This window comes from Diabrotica undecimpunctata, chromosome 8 (genome assembly GCF_040954645.1).
Source record: "Diabrotica undecimpunctata isolate CICGRU chromosome 8, icDiaUnde3, whole genome shotgun sequence".
Lineage (NCBI taxonomy): Eukaryota > Metazoa > Arthropoda > Insecta > Coleoptera > Chrysomelidae > Diabrotica > Diabrotica undecimpunctata.
Genome location: NC_092810.1, coordinates 55,754,120 through 55,772,662, shown reverse-complemented (window position 1 = coordinate 55,772,662; position 18,543 = coordinate 55,754,120). Strand labels below are relative to the sequence as shown.

Genomic DNA, 18,543 nt, shown 5'->3' with positions numbered 1-18,543 from the left:
GTTGTGTTTGTTGTCTTCTGTATTCTAAAAAACTTTCTTATTTTCTTCACATTTTCTCTTCACTGCCTCTCTAAACCATGAGGTTTCTTTTTTGATATGGTGTTCGGCACTTTCCTTTCTCCAAGTGATTCTGTTGCTGCGGTAATTATGTTATTTTTGACTTTTTCCCAGATTTTTATGATTTTATCATTTTCTAATGTTTCATTCCCAGCAATCTTTTCTGAGATTCCTTTTTGTAGAAGTATTCCGTGGATTCCGTATTTAGTCCTTCGACTCTGATTTTTATTTGTGATAGGCTCTGCACTCTCGGGTGTGAAGTAATTGATTGATGACTCTTATTTTACATAATACTAGGCTACGTTCGCCACCAAAGTTCTATACCAAAAGATAAAATTGTTTAAACTTGTTGGTTATTATAGTTTTTAAAATAGGAGTATTTTTAAAAGATCAATCAAATTGACCAGCTAACAAAATCACTATATAAAAAACGAAAACAGTGTATTGTATGAAATAGAGGCTGATCTGACAAATACAAACACTTATAAAATTGAACGAACAAAAAACAGAACAGTAGGAAAACATATTAATATGAAAAAAAAATGTTTTTTAATACGTACCACAATAACTGCACCTCTTACATTGAGGATATTCGAGTCAAAGTGAAGTCTCTGATCAACGATGGCTCTCTTCTGTAAATCTTTTGGATACAAAGAATCATTTTTTCCATATTTGGATACTAAATAAGGCATGATAGCATGACTGTCGAATAAAATAAAACCATTGTCATCTAAAACTGGCAGTGTGTGTTGCGGATTCATCTGAAAAGTTAACAAAAATAAGACAAAAATTCAAATTATATTTAATTTGTCTTGAACTTATTAAGGTCTTTTAAAATTAATAAATTTTTATATTTTATTTAAAAAAAAAATAGAAATATTTTTGGTAAAATAATTTTTGTAAAGATTAAAGTTGGGTTAATATTTTTGAAACTTGGATAAAAATAATAGATTTACAGTTTTATTATCAGAAAAATCTAGATTTTAATTTTATCCAAATTCGGGTCAGTTAAATCCATTCTTCTTCTTCTTATGGCACCCTATCCAATTAGTGGAGGTTGGCGACAATTCTGGCATACTCCTCTCGGTCTTGTGTGGCTCTAAAGAGTGCATGAGCATCGAGGTTTGTCCTATCCCTTATGTTTTTAAGCCATGAGTATTTCGTTCTTCCGATGCCCTGTTTTCCTTCTATCTTCCCTTCCATAATAAGCTTTAAGAACTGGTACTTGGAATTTCGAAATATATGACCCAGATAAGCAGTTTTTCTTCTTTTTATTATTGGCAGCAATTCTCGTTCTCTGCCCATTCGATTTAATACTTCGACATTTGTTGTGTGATCTGTCCAGGGAATTTTAAGTAGTCTTCTAAATACGCACATTTCAAAGGCCTCCAATCGGTTCATCATATTGGCCTTTATGGTCCAGGTTTCTACACCTTATAGCAGTATGGAGTAAATGTAACATTTTATAAAGCGATATCGAAGCGTTAAGTTAAGGCTGCTGTTGCTTAGCAAGGTTCTCATATTAGCAAATGCTATGCTTGCTCAATCCTGTTACTTATCTCTATGTCTGAATCTAGATCTTCAGTTATCCAACTACCGAGATATCTGAACTTGAGGACCTTTTGGATGTTCTTATTGTTTACTCTTATATTTAATTGCATATTTCGTGTTCTGCTAACCACCATTACCTTCGTCTTGTCTATATTAATCTTTAAGCCCTGTCGTTCTCCTTCAGTGTTTATTCTATCTACTAGTCGTTGTAGCGCTTCTTGGCTATCAGCTATTATGACTGTATCATCAGCATAGTGAAGATTACTAATAGTCTGTCCGTTGATTTTGATTCCATGTTCAGTGCCACTTAAGGCTCTATCGAAAATCGTTTCAGAGTAAAGATTAAAAAGGAGGGGTGACAGAACACAACCCTGTCGTACACCTTTTTCGATTGAGAAATATGATGTAGATTCCAGTCCTACTCTCACAGATGCCACTTGATTCATATAAAGATTCTTTATGATTTTAAGGTCATTCTCATCTATCTAACGTTCCTGGAGCAATCTTACTAATTCTAAATGATCAACACAATCGAACGTTTTCTGGTAATCTATAAAGCATAGGAAGACATCTTTTTGCTGATCTCTGCATTTCTGAATTAGGACAGTTAAGCTATAAAGTGCTTCTCTTGTGCCAAATCCTTGTCTGAAACCGAACTGTGTGGGGCTAATATCTCTTTCACATCTGTTTATTCTGTATATTCTTGTGTGAATTATCTTTAAGAAGAGTTTTAGGACCTGGCTCAATAAGCTGATCATTTGGAATTGGTCGCAACTATTAGCGTTTGGCTTTGTTGGATTGGTATAAAGGTTGATTGAAGCCAATCCTGTGGTATTTGACCGGACCCATAAATGTCATTAAAAAGATCTACCAATGCGTCTATATTATTGTCTTCACTCAACATTGTTAGAACCTCTATGTATATGTCGTCTGGGCCTGGTGCTTTTCCCTATTTGCTTTGTTTGATTGCCCTTACCACTTCTGACTTCAATATTTTAAGGGAGGGTTCACTTTTATATTTACTTTCAGAGTTTCTTCTAGTGTTGTCTGAGTATAGTTGCTGTGTGTTGTTTCTTCAATGTTAAAGTAGATCCTTGGGATCACTATGTATGACCTATCACTTCTTTAACGAATTTATGTATGTTAAAGTGGTCATGTTTTTCTTCCAATTCCTCCATTTCTGCACACCTTTCTAGCAGCCACTGTTCTTTAGCTTTGCGACATTCTTTTGGTATTTGTCGGTTAATCTGCTGATGTTTGGTTTGGTCTTTGTTTTTAAATGATCTGCGGTCGTCCATCATTGATAATATTTTGTCAGTCATCCAATTCTTCTTTTACTACTTTTGGGAAGCGATCAGAGACTTGGTGGTGGATAGCTTTTTTAATATAATTCCATTTGTCTTCTATACTGGCCGGTTGTTTAGATCTTACCGTGATATCCGCTATTGCCTCATTTATAATTTTTCTGTGACTTTTAGTTTAACGTTAGGTTGTTTAAAGCTGTTTATATCAATATGGATTTTCTTTTAATTTTCTTAAGCTTAATTTTCAATTTTCCTACTACGGGATTGTGATCAGATCCGATATCTGTTACAGGGTACGTTTTTACTCCTTGCAATCCATTTCTGTATCTCTGATTAATCAATAAATCCATTCCAATCCATTCTAGCTTTTCTAAATCACCTTCCAGCTGCTGGACAATACCCTTATATCATTCTACAATTGTCCATTTGCTAAGACTGTCAGTCCGACCTCATATAGATCAGCAAAGAAAAAAACAGCTGAAAAAACTTTATACAGGTTTTTGAAGATTCTTAAACATATATGAGGGATAGCTTGTAGCATTTTCGTTTTATCCCGTATACATTGAAACACCGAGAAAGATTCTTAATTTTTTTGCGTCTAAGATTGGTAATGTAAACATTTTCGAGTCTGTTTATAATAGAAAAATTGCTCTTTCTTTTGATTTTGATTGACAGGAATCTTATGAACAGGAACTTTATGTTTATACCGATTATTGGAGGTCACCACTGGATGGACTGTCTGCGACAGCTATCGATTTCATTGTTAAAGTCATGAAGAATTTTGTTATTGAAAATTCGATAGTGTAGCAGTCAAGAACACAGAAGGGGTCTGAACTAAGAAACATGGTTCTCGGAGAGTTTTAAAACCCGGCAAATTTTCATTTAATTCCATGAGTTTTGATAAAAAAAGATGATTTAAGGTCAAAATGCTATGTGGCAGTCTTTGTAAAGATATAAAGATATAATTGCAAAAAACCCTTATTTTTGTAAGTAATAAGTAATTTAGAAATGAGCCTGGTATAAACTTAACTTACTAACTAAGACGTTAGTCATTTTGTTTATGCCAAAGAGCGATTGTTTAAACAACTCTACATGCCCAAACAGTGTCTCTAAAGGTATTTAGCAGATGGCAGTTGATTTTTTCAAACTTCAGTTTAAAGATATATTAAAAAATATTCATTTTATCAAAATTGTTATTAAAAAAACTGTTTGAAAAAGGGCTGAACTTTTAACTTATAAACATTTATAATAATTTTGATATTTTTTGTAACGAACTTGTAAGTAGGCTCACTGAAAGAATGGTCAAAAAACCCAATCTTTAAAAAAAGGACCGTCTATGACCAATAGGAACCAACATTGCAATTTTGTTCTTGAAATGACGTTTCCATTGTCTATTAACATTAACGAGTTGAAAATTGAACAGATTATAAACGAAGATCTAAATTGTATGATCCATTTTGTAGATCGCATATACCGAGAATTGATAAATAGGTATAAGCTGTTGATGTGGTAGTACTCGTAAAATACCGTTTGTCCAAGCTCCGTTTTTTGAGAATGGAACTTCAAATTTGATGGTGCTGAAAAAATTGCAACACATATCTCATATACTATGGCATCAGAAGCTTGATTTTTTAAAATTACGGTAGCTCGATGTAATAATAAAAACTTTGTCATTTTTACCTCTCGAAAAAGTCGGAAAATACTAGAAAAATCAATTATGTAGTTAAATCTTTTCACAAAAATATTTAATGTAACTATTATTTCGTAAGAAATATTTAAATTTTATTGATTAATTTATATTATTTATATAAATATATAATAATTATTATCAATTCTACTTGTAGTTTCGAAACACAATTCAGATTTCTGCCTTAATCTAAGCCTTCTAAAAATTGCAAGGCAAAGCAGACGTCGATAAAGATGTTAATAGAGACATGGAGAATCTCATGGGAAAATTTATTTATTTATTTTTCTGAAATTTTTCGCTTTTTTCGATAGGTGAAAGTAGACCAGTGCTTATTATTTTCGCGAGCTACCCCAGTTTAAAAATAAATGAATGTTCTGCGTGCCATAGAAAGCAAGAGATTGCACACTTTTTTCAACGCGCTTCAATTTAAAGTTAAATTCTAAAAAAAAACGAAATTCAGAAACTCCTCTGCACTTTAACTTAGTTTTATTTTACGAGTTCAATCAGTTTAACGATTTATAAATTTTTACACCTTCTCTGTATATACCATCTATAAATTTGATCATAAAATCTAGATCTTCACTTTTAATATGTAATGGAAATATGATTTTAAGAAAAAATCTTAGTTCCTATTGGTCATTGAATTTTCTTTTTTTTCTAAATATTGTGTTTTCGCCATCTTTTCATTGAGCTTCCTTACAAGCACGTGACACACATGTTTATTAGCTAAATTTTTTTTTAGTAACAATTTTGATAAAATATTTTTTAATAAATTTTGAAGCCTCAAAAAATCGAATATGATCTGCTAAAGTCGCTATTTGGGCAAGTAGATACAGTTGTTTAAATAATCGCTCTCTGGGATAAACAATCTAAATATTTTAAAAACTATTTAGTCGATCCAGCTGAGATTTAGCATACTTTAATAACTCATTAATTTCGTTGAAATAATTAAAAAAGTAAGAACTAAAAAAGGATACCAAATGAGAGAAAGACAACTGAAAATAATCTGCTATGCAGACGACGTAATACTGCCAGGAAATTTAAAATGTTTATTTCCCCAATAAAGACAAAATGCATGGTCATAACTGCTCACACACTGTTCGCCACACTGCTCTTATTCACAATAATCTAAATAATAACTTTTCTGCGAGCTGGATAGGCAGAGGAAAGCTAACTGTTTGGTTCCTGCAATCACCGAAATTGTTAAAAAATAACTTTTTATGTGGGACTGTATAAAAAAACCTTGTCTAGTAGAAGCCACCAACAACGCCAGCTGCTATGAAAAATAGGTAAGAGAAGCTTTTAATACTATTAACTTACAAATGTGGCTCGGTGATTTGAATATAGGTTACACACCTATATCGACGTTGGAGGTGGACATTTTGAACATTTACTGTGGACTTATTTCCTTAATACCACATTAATTGTTACATTTAACAAAAACAATAACGGATTAATAGAAAGTCGAAGACATATATTATTATCTACAATTATACGAAATACATATGCAACACACAATACAAAAACATTAAACTACATAAACACATTTCACAAACGTATAATCTCCAAACAGATAATACAAAAAAAATACACAAAACGGTCAGATTTTGATATCCCGAGGGTACAAATACCACCCTCAGATTGTTTTTCATCTTAAAGCAGTTGCTAAGTGTGTTCCTTAGTCACCTTAGTCTTAGTGGTACAAAAATATTTCGAAATGAAACATTTGCCGAATTGGTGCAATATCTCAATGATCTACGAGCTACTTTTGAATATTACTTTACTGAAAAACATAATACAACACTGACAATAAACTCATGGATTCAAAACCCTTTTTCATTAAATTTATAGCAGCCTGACAATACGTTAAATCAGATAAATGAATCTTTTTTAAAAATGGCATCAGACACAAGCATGAAATCTTTCTTCAAAACAATTTCACTGAATGATTTTGGTTCAGGGTTTACGATAAATATCCACAACTTATCACAGAGACTTTGAATATTTTTCTGTCGCTTCTAGCAAGGTACTTATGTAAAACGGGATTTTCAGCATATACAGCTTCTTTATGTGCCGTCTTCTATCGAAGGTTGGCGACCATCAAACGATAGGTTTCTCTGTTTTGTGCCGCATGTATTATGTTCGCAGCTTCTGGTATTTGAAACCATTCTCTTAAGGTCTCAGCCAGGATTTCTTCTTTCTGTCCAAACCTCTTCTACCTTCCACGATAAGCTGTAGCAGACTGTACTTATCATTACGGAACACATGGCCCAGGTATGACGCTTTCCTCCTTTTAACAGTTGTTAACAATTCCACCTCTTTACCCATTCGTCTTAATACCTCTGTGTTGGTCACTCTGTCTGTCCAAGGTATTCTCAGTATGCGTCGATACAGCCACGTTTCTAGAGCCACTAACTTCTTTATAGTTGCTGCTGTTAACGTCCACCCTTCAACTCCGTAAAGTAGCGTAGAGAGTACGTAGCATTTCGTGGTGCGCCATCGGAGGTTAACGCTTAGGTGGCTGTTGCTTAAGAGCGTTCTCATTTTGATGAATTTGGATCTTGCTATTTCAATTCGGATCTTAATCTCTACGTCTGGGTCCCACTTATCATTTACTGTATATCCCAGATATTTGAATCGGTGTACTCTTTCAATACGTTCGGCTTCAATATTCAGGTCGATATGTTGAATATTCTTTTTACTGATCACCATTAGTTATTATCGGAAATGATTGCAACGAGCTTCAAAGACTCATGCAAAGCATACACACAGCAAGTCAAGAACATGGTTTAGAACTCAATACAACCAAAACTAAATGCATACTCATCAGCAGAACACAACAACCTCCGATGCAATTGACATTAAACAACCGAAAAATAGAACAAGTGGAGACATATACATACCTTGGAACCACAGTCAACACAAAACGGGACCAGTCAACAGAAATAAGATCACGAATTGAAAAAGCGCGAAACGCGTTCAACAATATGAAAAAGTGGTTCACAAGCAAAATCTCAATGGAACTAAAATTAAGACTGGTCAAGTGTTATGTCTTCCCGGTCTTGTTCTATGGAGCAGAGGCATGGACCACAACGGAAGCCACCCTGAAGAAACTAGAATCCTTTGAGCTGTGGATATATCGCCGTATTCTTCGGATATCCTGGACAGACCACATCACTAACGTGGAAGTAATGCAGAGAATAGGCAAAAGCAAAGAAATAATCTTCACCGTAAAGAAACGGAAGCTTGAGTACTTCGGACATGTCATGAGGCATACTAAGTACCGGCTGCTACAGTTAATAGTCCAAGGAAGAATCGACAGTAGGAGGGGACCGGGAAGAAGACGACACTCATGGATGCATAACCTGCGACAATGGTTCGGACTAACATCGACCGAACTGTTCAGAGGTGCCGTAAACAAAGTCAAAATAGCCTTGTTAATAGCCAACGTCCGAAACGGATAGGGCAAAGGAAGAAGGAAGAAGATCACCATAAATTTAGTTTTCTTTCTATTGATCTTTAGTCAAAATTGGTTGCCAGTTGTATTTACTCTATTTAGCATCATCTGTAAATCTTCGATGTTATCGGCCAGTATAACAGTATCATCTGCATATGCAAAATTACTTATTGGTACGCCATTAATCTTGATGCCCTCGTTGTACTCTTTCAGTGCCTCTAGAAATATTTGTGCCGTGTACAGGTTGAAAAGCAGTGGCGAAAGAATACAGCCCTGTCTAACCCCTCTCGAAATGGTTACGTTTTTACTCTCCATATGTCCATTCTTCATGTGGGCTGTTTGATTCCAATATAGATTTTTTATAATCTGGATGTCCTTAGTGTCAAGTCTTGTAAGATGTAATAGTTCTATGAGTTTGTCATATACAGCTACAAAAACAAAATACCGCAATAGACTGGATGCTAAATCAATCATGAGAATTCAACTTTCTTCTTCTAGCAAGTCTGATATTACCCAATTGATAAAAAATAAAAAACAATTCAATGTCTCTCGTTAAATGAACTTAGTTTTTTCATTTGCTTACTAACTTACGACTTAAATATTTAGCAAGTCTTGATGTATCTCCTTTTTTTAATATAAATATTAATTAGTATTCCAGTGGTCAGGGACGAAAATGCCACTGAACCTCTAACAATCATACAAACAAGCTGAATTTTGCCAATACTGTCAATTTTAGGACACAAAAAAAAGATGCAAAAAAGTTTACCACTTTTACTTTCGGACTTTCCCCTAAAATCCCCCTCGTAGAGAGGAAAAAACGAAAAAAAATCGATTTATCAAGAATCTGAACGCCATAGAAAAAAATATTTTAAATAAAAAATGTAACTAAGAAAATTTTAAACAAAAATGTTTATTGGCATTTTTTGTGTAGAATTAACCGTTCTCTCAGAACCAACGCTTGAAGCAATCGGCGATTTTGAATGTCAATTACGCGCGCGAAATCAATGTTCAATAAAATTTGTTTCAGCTCGGCGGTAAAAATTCGATATCTTTTGATTCGAGTGTCCTATCGACAAAAATCAAAATGCGTTTTAGAGGTAAAGAGTACAGCTTTCGTATTCAATTTTTGTATTTTGCCGCAAGAAAACTTTAGTTTTTATAAATGTGTTAAATTAATAACCGTAACGCGATTTTTGCCATTCTTTATATTTTCCATGAGATCAATACAATATATGCCTTTCATTGACCGACCACTATAGAGTTTTAATTGCTAGAGTGTAATCTTCAAAATTTATGGCATGAAATTTTAGTTTTGAGTTTTGACAACAAATGTAAGGCATTTGAAATATTTTTACGAAACGCTGAATTTAAACTTTCACATTACAAACTATCTAAATCGTTTAAAACTGCTATTTTTCAATTACACTGGTACCTTTTTCAAAAATACCTAACCTTTGCTACATCTAAAACAGACTTCTTGGAGGCATTTTCTGTTACGTGCAATCGTTTGTAATGTAAAAGTTTAAATTCTTTGTTCTTTAGTCATATTTTAAATTCCACAGTTTCTTTGCCACAACTCAAAATTTAAAATTTATGTTCTAGGTTTTGAATAAAAACGTCAATAAAAATGATAAATTTTATTAATCTCACGAGAATCGTAAAAAATGGCCAAAATCACGCGGCGTTTACTTGAACATATTTATAGAAACTAACTTCATTTGCTGCAAAATACAAAAATTGTATACGAAAACTGAAAGCTGAAAGCTGCTAGAACGCTCTGATCAAAAGATATCAAATATTTTTACCGTCGAGTTGATTTTATTTAACATTGATTTAATTATTTATAAGCCTTATTTCTACGAGAACGGTTTATTCTACATAAAAAGTGCTAATTAAAATTTTTTTTCAAAATTATCTCAGCTACATATTTATATGAACCATTTTTTCCTACTGCCTACACATTCTTAGTAAATTCTTAGTAAATCGATTTATTTGCATTTTTGCTACCTTACGAGTGGGTTTTAAGGGGAAGCTCAGGAGTAAAAGTGGTAAACTTTTTTGTATCTTTTTGGATTCCCAAAATTGATATTTTCTCCCAAAATTGATATTCTCTCCCAAAATTGATATTCGCGGCAAAATTCAGGTTGTTCGTATAATTTTTATGGGTCAAATCTTTGACGACTTGACTATAGCAATACACATAAAATATAACTGTTTTTTGTTTTAGTTGAGAACCTTAGGGTTAATGATTCGATTAAAAATTTAGTTTTTTAAAAGGATTCTGTCACCAAAAAAGTTTGAAAAGCTCTGTCCTAATTCAACAAAAACTGTTTATCTGTTCTAAGAGAGAAAGAGAGAGTGTAATTAAAGATTAATGAAAAACATTCACATTGTGTTTAGTATACTGTTTGGTAATTTTAGTTTTAAACGCGTTTAAATCGTTTTTTAACAAGGTGAAATTTCTTTAATATATTTCTGTCAATAAATGTGTCTCTCACTTTGATAATTTGATAAAATCAAGCTCAGTAATAAATTACGAGCCATCGGAAAAAAGTAATTAAAGAAGGCATTGTAATAAGACTTTATTATATCGTTAGTCAATCTTACATAAAAAATTTATAATGCTGTCGTACGGTTGGATCATCCTCCACATTGCCTAGAGCTCCAAGATGATTTCCAGCCCGCCGCTGAGGATGAACGATGGTTCTTCTCGGTTCTATCCTCTGGTAAATCGAGAAGTAATCACAATATATACCCAATAGTAGCGTAGGTGGAATAGGACGGGTGGGGAAAGCGATTTGCAGGGGCCTAACTGTTCGTAATGGCGGCGGCGCTACTAGTCACGTTAGGTGGGGGGTATGACATAGCAAAAGACTTATGATGTTGATGTAAGTGCTGTTGCCATGGTTTCACTAGTTTTGCATATTTACCCAAATATAGATTATACTATACAATGTTTTCCAAAAAAATAATAATAATGGAGCAAATTCTACTAAAATCACCACTTAAATTTACAATAACTTATTTCTAAAGAATTATTAGTATCCACCAAAAAAAATGTGTTAGTGGCATCATTGTAATCCACGCCTTTGCAAGTACAATATATATACTCTGTTTGCAAGTTGCAAATGGCGTTATAAAAACATCGTATCCCAAATTTGAGAAAAAGGCGATAAAAACAGTATACATCAATTTTTATATATCTAATAAACACTGCTAAAAGAGAAGAAGCTACATTACCACAATAGTATAGTATTCCCAAACAAAAGAATATTTTTTGTTGATGGATGAAAGTTAAAGTTGGACAAATGGCTATTAAACTTTCTGAGGATTAGGAGTTTATTTTTACAAGCACCAGGTAAGAACAGCACCTAATTATATCAAACTTTTGGTAGTAAATACAAACTCGATACTATTTTGTACATTTTATTTTTGTAGTTAAATTACCTTTAAATCTTAACCAACATTAGTGTTATATTTATATACTATTTTAAAATCATTAAAACTCTTAACTTAACTCTTATTTGCATTCCTAAAATTGGCCTTATTTTATAAAAAAAATTATACATTCTTAATTTTAATACTATTTCATTATTTAGAGATTTTCATGGATCTTCTACATCTGAGCAATAGTTACATGGAGTTACATGCTAATTTGTGATTATCCTGAAGAGTAAGATCGCAGAAATGCTAGAGTCTACACTTTATTATCTACAGATGATACGTTAAGTCAGAGTATTTTAGAAGGTATGGAACTTACAACAAACCATTACTAATGAATATAGAGGTATCTATATTTTTATATCAAAAGGAAGATCTCCAACACGATGGGAAGATTAAATAAAGATTGGTGGAAAAATCCCTTCATGAAGTTGTCCATCTGGTACAGAATTGCAGCCAATGGATACAGCAAGGTAACAATATTTAGAGTGTTTCCACCCACACCTTAACAAGGACTCAAGAAATGAGGAGGATGAGGATATTTGTTGCCAATAATTTACCAAAGAAATTTATACAAATAAACAAGTGTCAGGATGTCTGTGGTTTATTTTGTTGTTTTTGGGATTTTGGATTGTTAATGTAATGGAAAACAGAAATAATCATAAAATATTAAATAAAAACTTAACTGTACCATAATATATACTCTCTCTGTATCAGATATTATGTTATACATTTATATATAAAAATGTGTAGGTCTATAATATATTTTTGTACAGAGAGAATATATTTTTTAGCATAGAATAGGTTTTTATTTCTTATTTTATGACTATATTTACTTTACATTAGAAGCTTACTTTTTGAATTTTGGCGCCTAAAATTCAGAGCTTATTTTTTTAATTTGCCGCCTAAAATTCAGAACCTACGTTTTGAATTTGCCGCCAAATGAAATTAGTTTCGGCCCGTCCGTATTTGGCGCTAGAAACTCTCTCCCAAAACTTTCTATGGGAGTTACCTTACTAGGGGGGTATATACTCTGATGATTTCCAGTCGCTGCTCGTGAGAATGAACGAAGGTTCTTCGGTTCTATCCTCTGGTAAATCGAGAAATAATGTATTTTCGATTTACACCAACGAGAGGTTCACTAGGGGCTCTATTTTTAACAAGGTGTTACTGGCAATGCAGAGTACTTTATCAGTTCAAAATTTCTTATATTTGACACTCCGATCGATGATGTCTAAATAATAACAAGACGGCACGATGGTGGTCTATTGGGACCACAAATAAGACTATACTTTTATTTTCTTGTAATTAGTATTTTTGAAACACAATATTTTTCTTTGTACTTATAGGGTATTTTCTTTCATCTGATGGTAATATTTTGTTTGTTTATGCCTACCTTGTATTAAATTAAAGTAGAATAAGTGATATATTTGACATAATAATTTTGACAGCTTACCACACTTACAAAAAATCAAATTGTTCTTCTATTTTACAAAAATTGATCAAAACAATAATGAAACTATATAAAAAAGACAAAGAGTTCACCAAAATTTTATGACACAGAAAATACCGAAAAAATAATCACGCCGACAGTTTTTTGCATTTTTTTTTTTTTTGAATACACTTATCCCATCTTTTACCTGGTGGTGGATTAGGTCGGTTTTGTGCCGGCATTCCAGAGTATTTCATAACAGCTTGTCGAATGTTAGAATGTAATCCTGACGTTGTAGCCCTTGATTCCAAATATTTTTTTACTAGGTCTCCTCCTAATTTTTTAATAAATTGTCTTCTATCTTATTCTCTATTATGTTTGGTAATTACAAAAGCGTTTATACTGGCGATATTTAGGACCCCATAAAAAATTACAAGTGGCCATCATTTAGTATTTTTAGACACTTTATAGAATAAAATCAGCTCTGGCTTCCTGCTAGTTGCATCTACTGTATCACTGTGATGAAAGAATGAAACTCGTAACATATTTTTATTCTTTTTGGGTACATGCGATGTCACCATTGTATGTGCTCTAAAACCAAAAACCTACAGGGCGGTCTTTCACATTGGTCATAATTGGAGGATATTCTTTGGGTCTGAATCGTATCCACAACCATTAGCATGGGTTCTCTTTTCAGTTGGATAACAAAGTTGCAAGTAACAAACCAGCGATTCATCGTAATATTTCTTCCTGTTCCATAGAGAGGTTCACACATCCTTGTATTAACTGCACATGAATTATCTAGTTTATATGGTCCAGCAGGTTGTTGACCAGTATATATTTCAATATTATTAGTGTAAAATGTGTTTGCGTCGACAGTGGCAAATACTTTGATACCATATTTTTTAGGTTTGGTTGGAAAGTACATCCTGAAGCTACACCTTATAAGAAAAGCAAAAAGCATCTCATCGAGAGTTACATAGTTAGACCTTAATAACTGAGTGCCTTTTTAACTACTTCTGGGTTTATTATTACCTGAGTGAACATCTCTTCCAATTAAGAAGACTTCGCTCGAAGACGAGTTCGAACAGGTTTTAGTGTGTGAATAAACACGAGTCTTGTTGGCTACATTATTCAAACCAACAAGAGGTATAGAAACCGGTGTTTTATACCTCTGTTGACCCAGTTAACTGTTGATTCGTCTTTTGTCAAGGTGAAGAAAAGTCCGGCAACAAACATAATCACCTCACGAAAGCCAGCTACCAGCTCGGAGAGAACGCTCCCTGTTCCGATAGATATTGTTCTTTGAAATGGGGAAAGACAGATTGTCTTATAGCTATTTTAGATTGTGCCGAACTAATATAGCGTTCCACTAGACCACCGACGGTTAGGAGTAAATAAAAGCCCTTGGTGGACTTAGAATTACTTCTCACTCGGTGGCCGAGCTGAAGTAGAACTTAGTCGCTAAAACCTTTCGACGGAAATAATCAAAGTCCCTACGGGTGGTCCGGTGGCCCCTTGCTGACTACAGAGCCTCCGGTGAGCTTCTCGCCGAGTGTGAAAACAGGTGTATATAAATTCCACGAGGAAGAGGATGAAGGCGAAAATACTTCCCTCAACCTCCCAAGCGGCGGTAGAGATGCATCAAGAATCACCGAATACCTCAAAGGATGCTCCGACCGCACGACATACGCTGCTTTTATGCATTTCCAAGTTGCATGTAAGCAGCGATCTTCCGTCGGAATGCCAATACAATTGTAGATAATCAAACTTGTTGTAATGGGTAAGCCAGTGTAATATTACATTACCTAACAAAACACAATTTTTAATAAAATAAAATAGTCTAAAACACGTTTAAACCCTTTTGGTTACTTTTTTCCCATATATAGGAGAGTTCTTTGTCAGTAACGTAATAAAATTTTTAAGCAAGACCTACCGTTAAATCTTATTTAAATTTCGGAAACACTATATAAGATTTATTTAAATTTACTTGTATTATTTCTTATACAATAAATTTTAAATCCAATAAAAATATTGAATGTATATATATTAATATCCTAAAGAAAAAACTGAACTAATTTACTACAGAAATTAAATAAAAAATAGATAAGATAAGGGGCACGCAAATATTTCATGTTTATTTGGTCAAAAGTTTAATAGCAGTAGTAATAAAAATGATAAATATGTGCAAGTATTATACCGACGTGCATGAAAGTTCACATACTAAGAACAGTCAACCCCAAATAAAAATATTAAAGCCATAGTCCTCACAAGCAGGGGAGAGTAGGGTAAAATGGAATAACTAAACTTTGAAATTAAATAAATTTTACATTTTTCGAAATAAGATTTTGTAAAAAACATATCTTATAACCGCAACGTTTATGATCATTATGTCGAAATATAAATTAAATTAAGTCAGTAAATTTTTTGTTATGCGAGGGTTTGTCAGGCATTGTCTTTTTTTCACTTTCCCCACACGGTTGGGTAAAGTGAAATAGTTGGTGGGGTAATGTGAGATATAAGTAACTAGCATATATAAAAAGTCTTTAAAATGAAAATTTAATCAAGAAAAATAACACAAAAGTACCTATTCTAATATTTGTTGCAAATGATAATTTAAAAATAATAAAAACATTTATGAAAATTTAATTATTCCATGGCGAAGTGCAGAAAAATTGCTGAGAACGCCGACAATTTCACTTTTTAAAATAAAACTGTCGTCAGGTATATCTGGAAACACAAATGAGTCCTGGTGGTTTCTGTAGTTTCTCAGGTAAGTTATGTCATATGCTTCTTCCTCGTAAATGTTTTTTAAACACTGCCCTTTAATTTTTCCAACAAATTTCATGGCTGTTCCCTTTCTTATCTCTGTTAAAATTACCACGACATAATCATCTTTTTCAATATTCTTCTGTATTAAAGTAAATTCCTTATCTTTTCGACGAAGTAACTCTGTTGTTTCGAGTTCATCATCTAGTGAAATAAGTTCTTCTGAATCAGAATCCAGGCATATAGTCGTAGACTCTTTGGAAGAGCTTACAGATTCCATCGATGTTTTTCGGGACTTCATTTTTTTAGCTTTACTTTTAATATTTTCTTGGCTCAAATTTCGTTTAACATTTTTTACGGTTTTTGTATTTGGTTTTTCGAAACTCTGCTTTAGCTCTAACAAATACGGGGAAGATGTTATAATAGCAGTTTTACCATGCCTACGTTTTCGACCCATTTTTGTCAGTTTTGATGTTGCTTTTGGTAATGGAAAAATATCACTTGGAGATCGTAATTCTTTTAAAGGAGAGTGTGTGAGCTGTCGGAAGTGTTCTTTACATTATAAAATAAACGACAAGAAATTGATAAATCACTCTTGCTCGGAGGTGTCTGGTCGTTTTCATTATTGTTACCTGCTGATGTTTCAATATTAGGTTCAACTGTTTCTTTAGTTACCTGATTGTTTGAATCACGAGAAGCCGAAGGTTCACAACTCATTGGCTCAGGTTGAATAGAAGCTATTGCTGGAAAATAATTTGAGGTTTTTTCAAAAATATTTTCTCGTTCTGTTATTTGTGACGGTGCAAAATCTATGTCTGAAAATTTGGTATTATCGTATGGGATAATACCTGCTGACTTAAAACCATTTTCTGCATTTGAGAGTGTGGCTGCCCTTGCATACGCTTTACCAAATATTTGACCTACATCTTGTTATTCAATAAGTTTATTTGATTTGTTTCTCTGCCAGTTTCCAACCTCTTTAGTATAATAATTGCTTAAAGGATACATGAAACTTACGTCAAGTGGCTGGAGCTTGTGTGACGTATGTGGAGGAATTACTAAAATATGAACATGGTGTTGTCTTGCTGTTTTAATTAAAGATAAAATTTTTAACGTGTGTTGAATGTCCATCTAATATTAGGAGTACAGGATCATTTTCAGTTGGATGTGTGTGTTTCAGAAAATTAGGGAACCAGATATTGCTCATTATTTCTGTCTGCATCCATCCAGATTTATGGAAAGTCACAATACTTCCTGGAGGCAAGTTTATCTCGTAAATAGGATTTCTTCTCTGACGAGGAATAATAAGAAGAGGTGGAACGTAATGACCTGCAGCACTAACACAAATTTCGGCTGTAATTAGAGTGATTCTTTCACCAGATGTCAAGTTTCCTACCTGCTTTTTACCCTTTACGGATATAATTTTTGTTGGCTTATTTGGGACAGTAGTTATACCAGTTTCATCACAATTGTAGGTTCTGCTGGCAGAAAAAGCATATTTATCTTGAAGTTCAGCCAATAGAGCAAAAATGTGTCGACAGAAACTTTATTAAAGCAGCTCTAGCTGCTGATGTGTTTTCTGGTGTTCTCAATGTCAGTTGGGGATGCCTTTTTAAAAATAGGTACAACCAGTCTTTACCAGCTAAACAGTTTTATTTATCAAAGTTGTTTGGAGTTTTATGAATTTCTGCATACTGGAAAGCTAAACTTCTTAGTTCTAAATAAGAAAGACCAAAAAATAACTTATCCATTCCAATAAGGTAAGAATACGGTTTGAAATCGGCCTAGCTTCTTTCTTGACGCTTCTTCCTCATTTTTACAGGATTTGATTCTCCGATTTAACGTAGCAACAGGAATTCCGTATTGCCTAGCAGCTTGATTTTGGCTAAGGATGCCAGTTCGCACAGACCTGATTGCAGATTTTATTGACTCCACAGACCATTGTTGTTGGGTCGTTTTTTGTTTATAATTTCGCATTTTACACCTGGAAAGACAGATATTCTTTATTTAATGGTGGTAATCAAGTATAATTACATGTGGGGCAAAGTGAAACGATATTTCAGTTTGCCTCATCTATTAACATTTCACATTACCCCAAATGGATTTAAAAGCAATACTGGTCCAGTAAAAATTATTAACCCTAACCTAAAAATCTATATTTTGTATAATAGATGGTTAACTATAATTGTTTTTGTGTGTTAGTTTCAAAAATATGTTTAGTTAAACAAGATAGAAGATTTAGCAATTACACTCACCTGCAGATATTACAAATTGTCGCCCAAAAATGTATAAACAGTGATAGTTTCAATAACACCAACAGACGACTGCCACAAAATGTTCGATAAGCACGTACTACTTCTAAACATTGACTGGATTGTAAACAGTGGCGGCTCCGTTCGCGGAAGAATTTGAAAACGTGCTATTTCACTTTACCCCACCATTTCACTTTACCCTTCCCTCCCCTACATATTTTTCTATCTTTTAAAATTGGATTGGGATACAAAGTGTGAATATATAATTTCAGAGATACAGAATAGAAATTAGAGTGGCTTACATTAAATAGTGTTCTAATAATTGATACAGCAATATTATCATTGATGTTACATCCGTATGATAACACTGTTATTTGTAATAATTGTAGTCTAAATTAATACTGAAGGTTTTAATATTGACATTGTATGATTCTAATGTTTAAATGATATTCTGGGCCCTGATTCTAATTGAGATTTCGACTCAAAACATGTCGAAATTAATATGGCGACGTCGAAATGCGACTTTGCGAGCCTTGTGTATTTCAGCTGAACTAACCAAACGACGTCACTAATATAAGATTTATCGAAATAAA

At 33.3% G+C, this 18,543-nt stretch overlaps 1 protein-coding gene across 1 annotated transcript in view; it reads right to left on the bottom strand.

Moving 5' to 3' along the window:
- Positions 1 to 18,543, bottom strand: part of LOC140447583 (glutathione S-transferase 1-like) — a 35,284-nt gene that overhangs the window by 10,943 nt on the left and 5,798 nt on the right. The window contains exon 2 of the mRNA XM_072540315.1: positions 618 to 818. Within this exon, the coding sequence (XP_072396416.1) occupies positions 618 to 818 (201 nt within the window). The remainder of the gene's footprint in view (positions 1 to 617; positions 819 to 18,543) is intronic.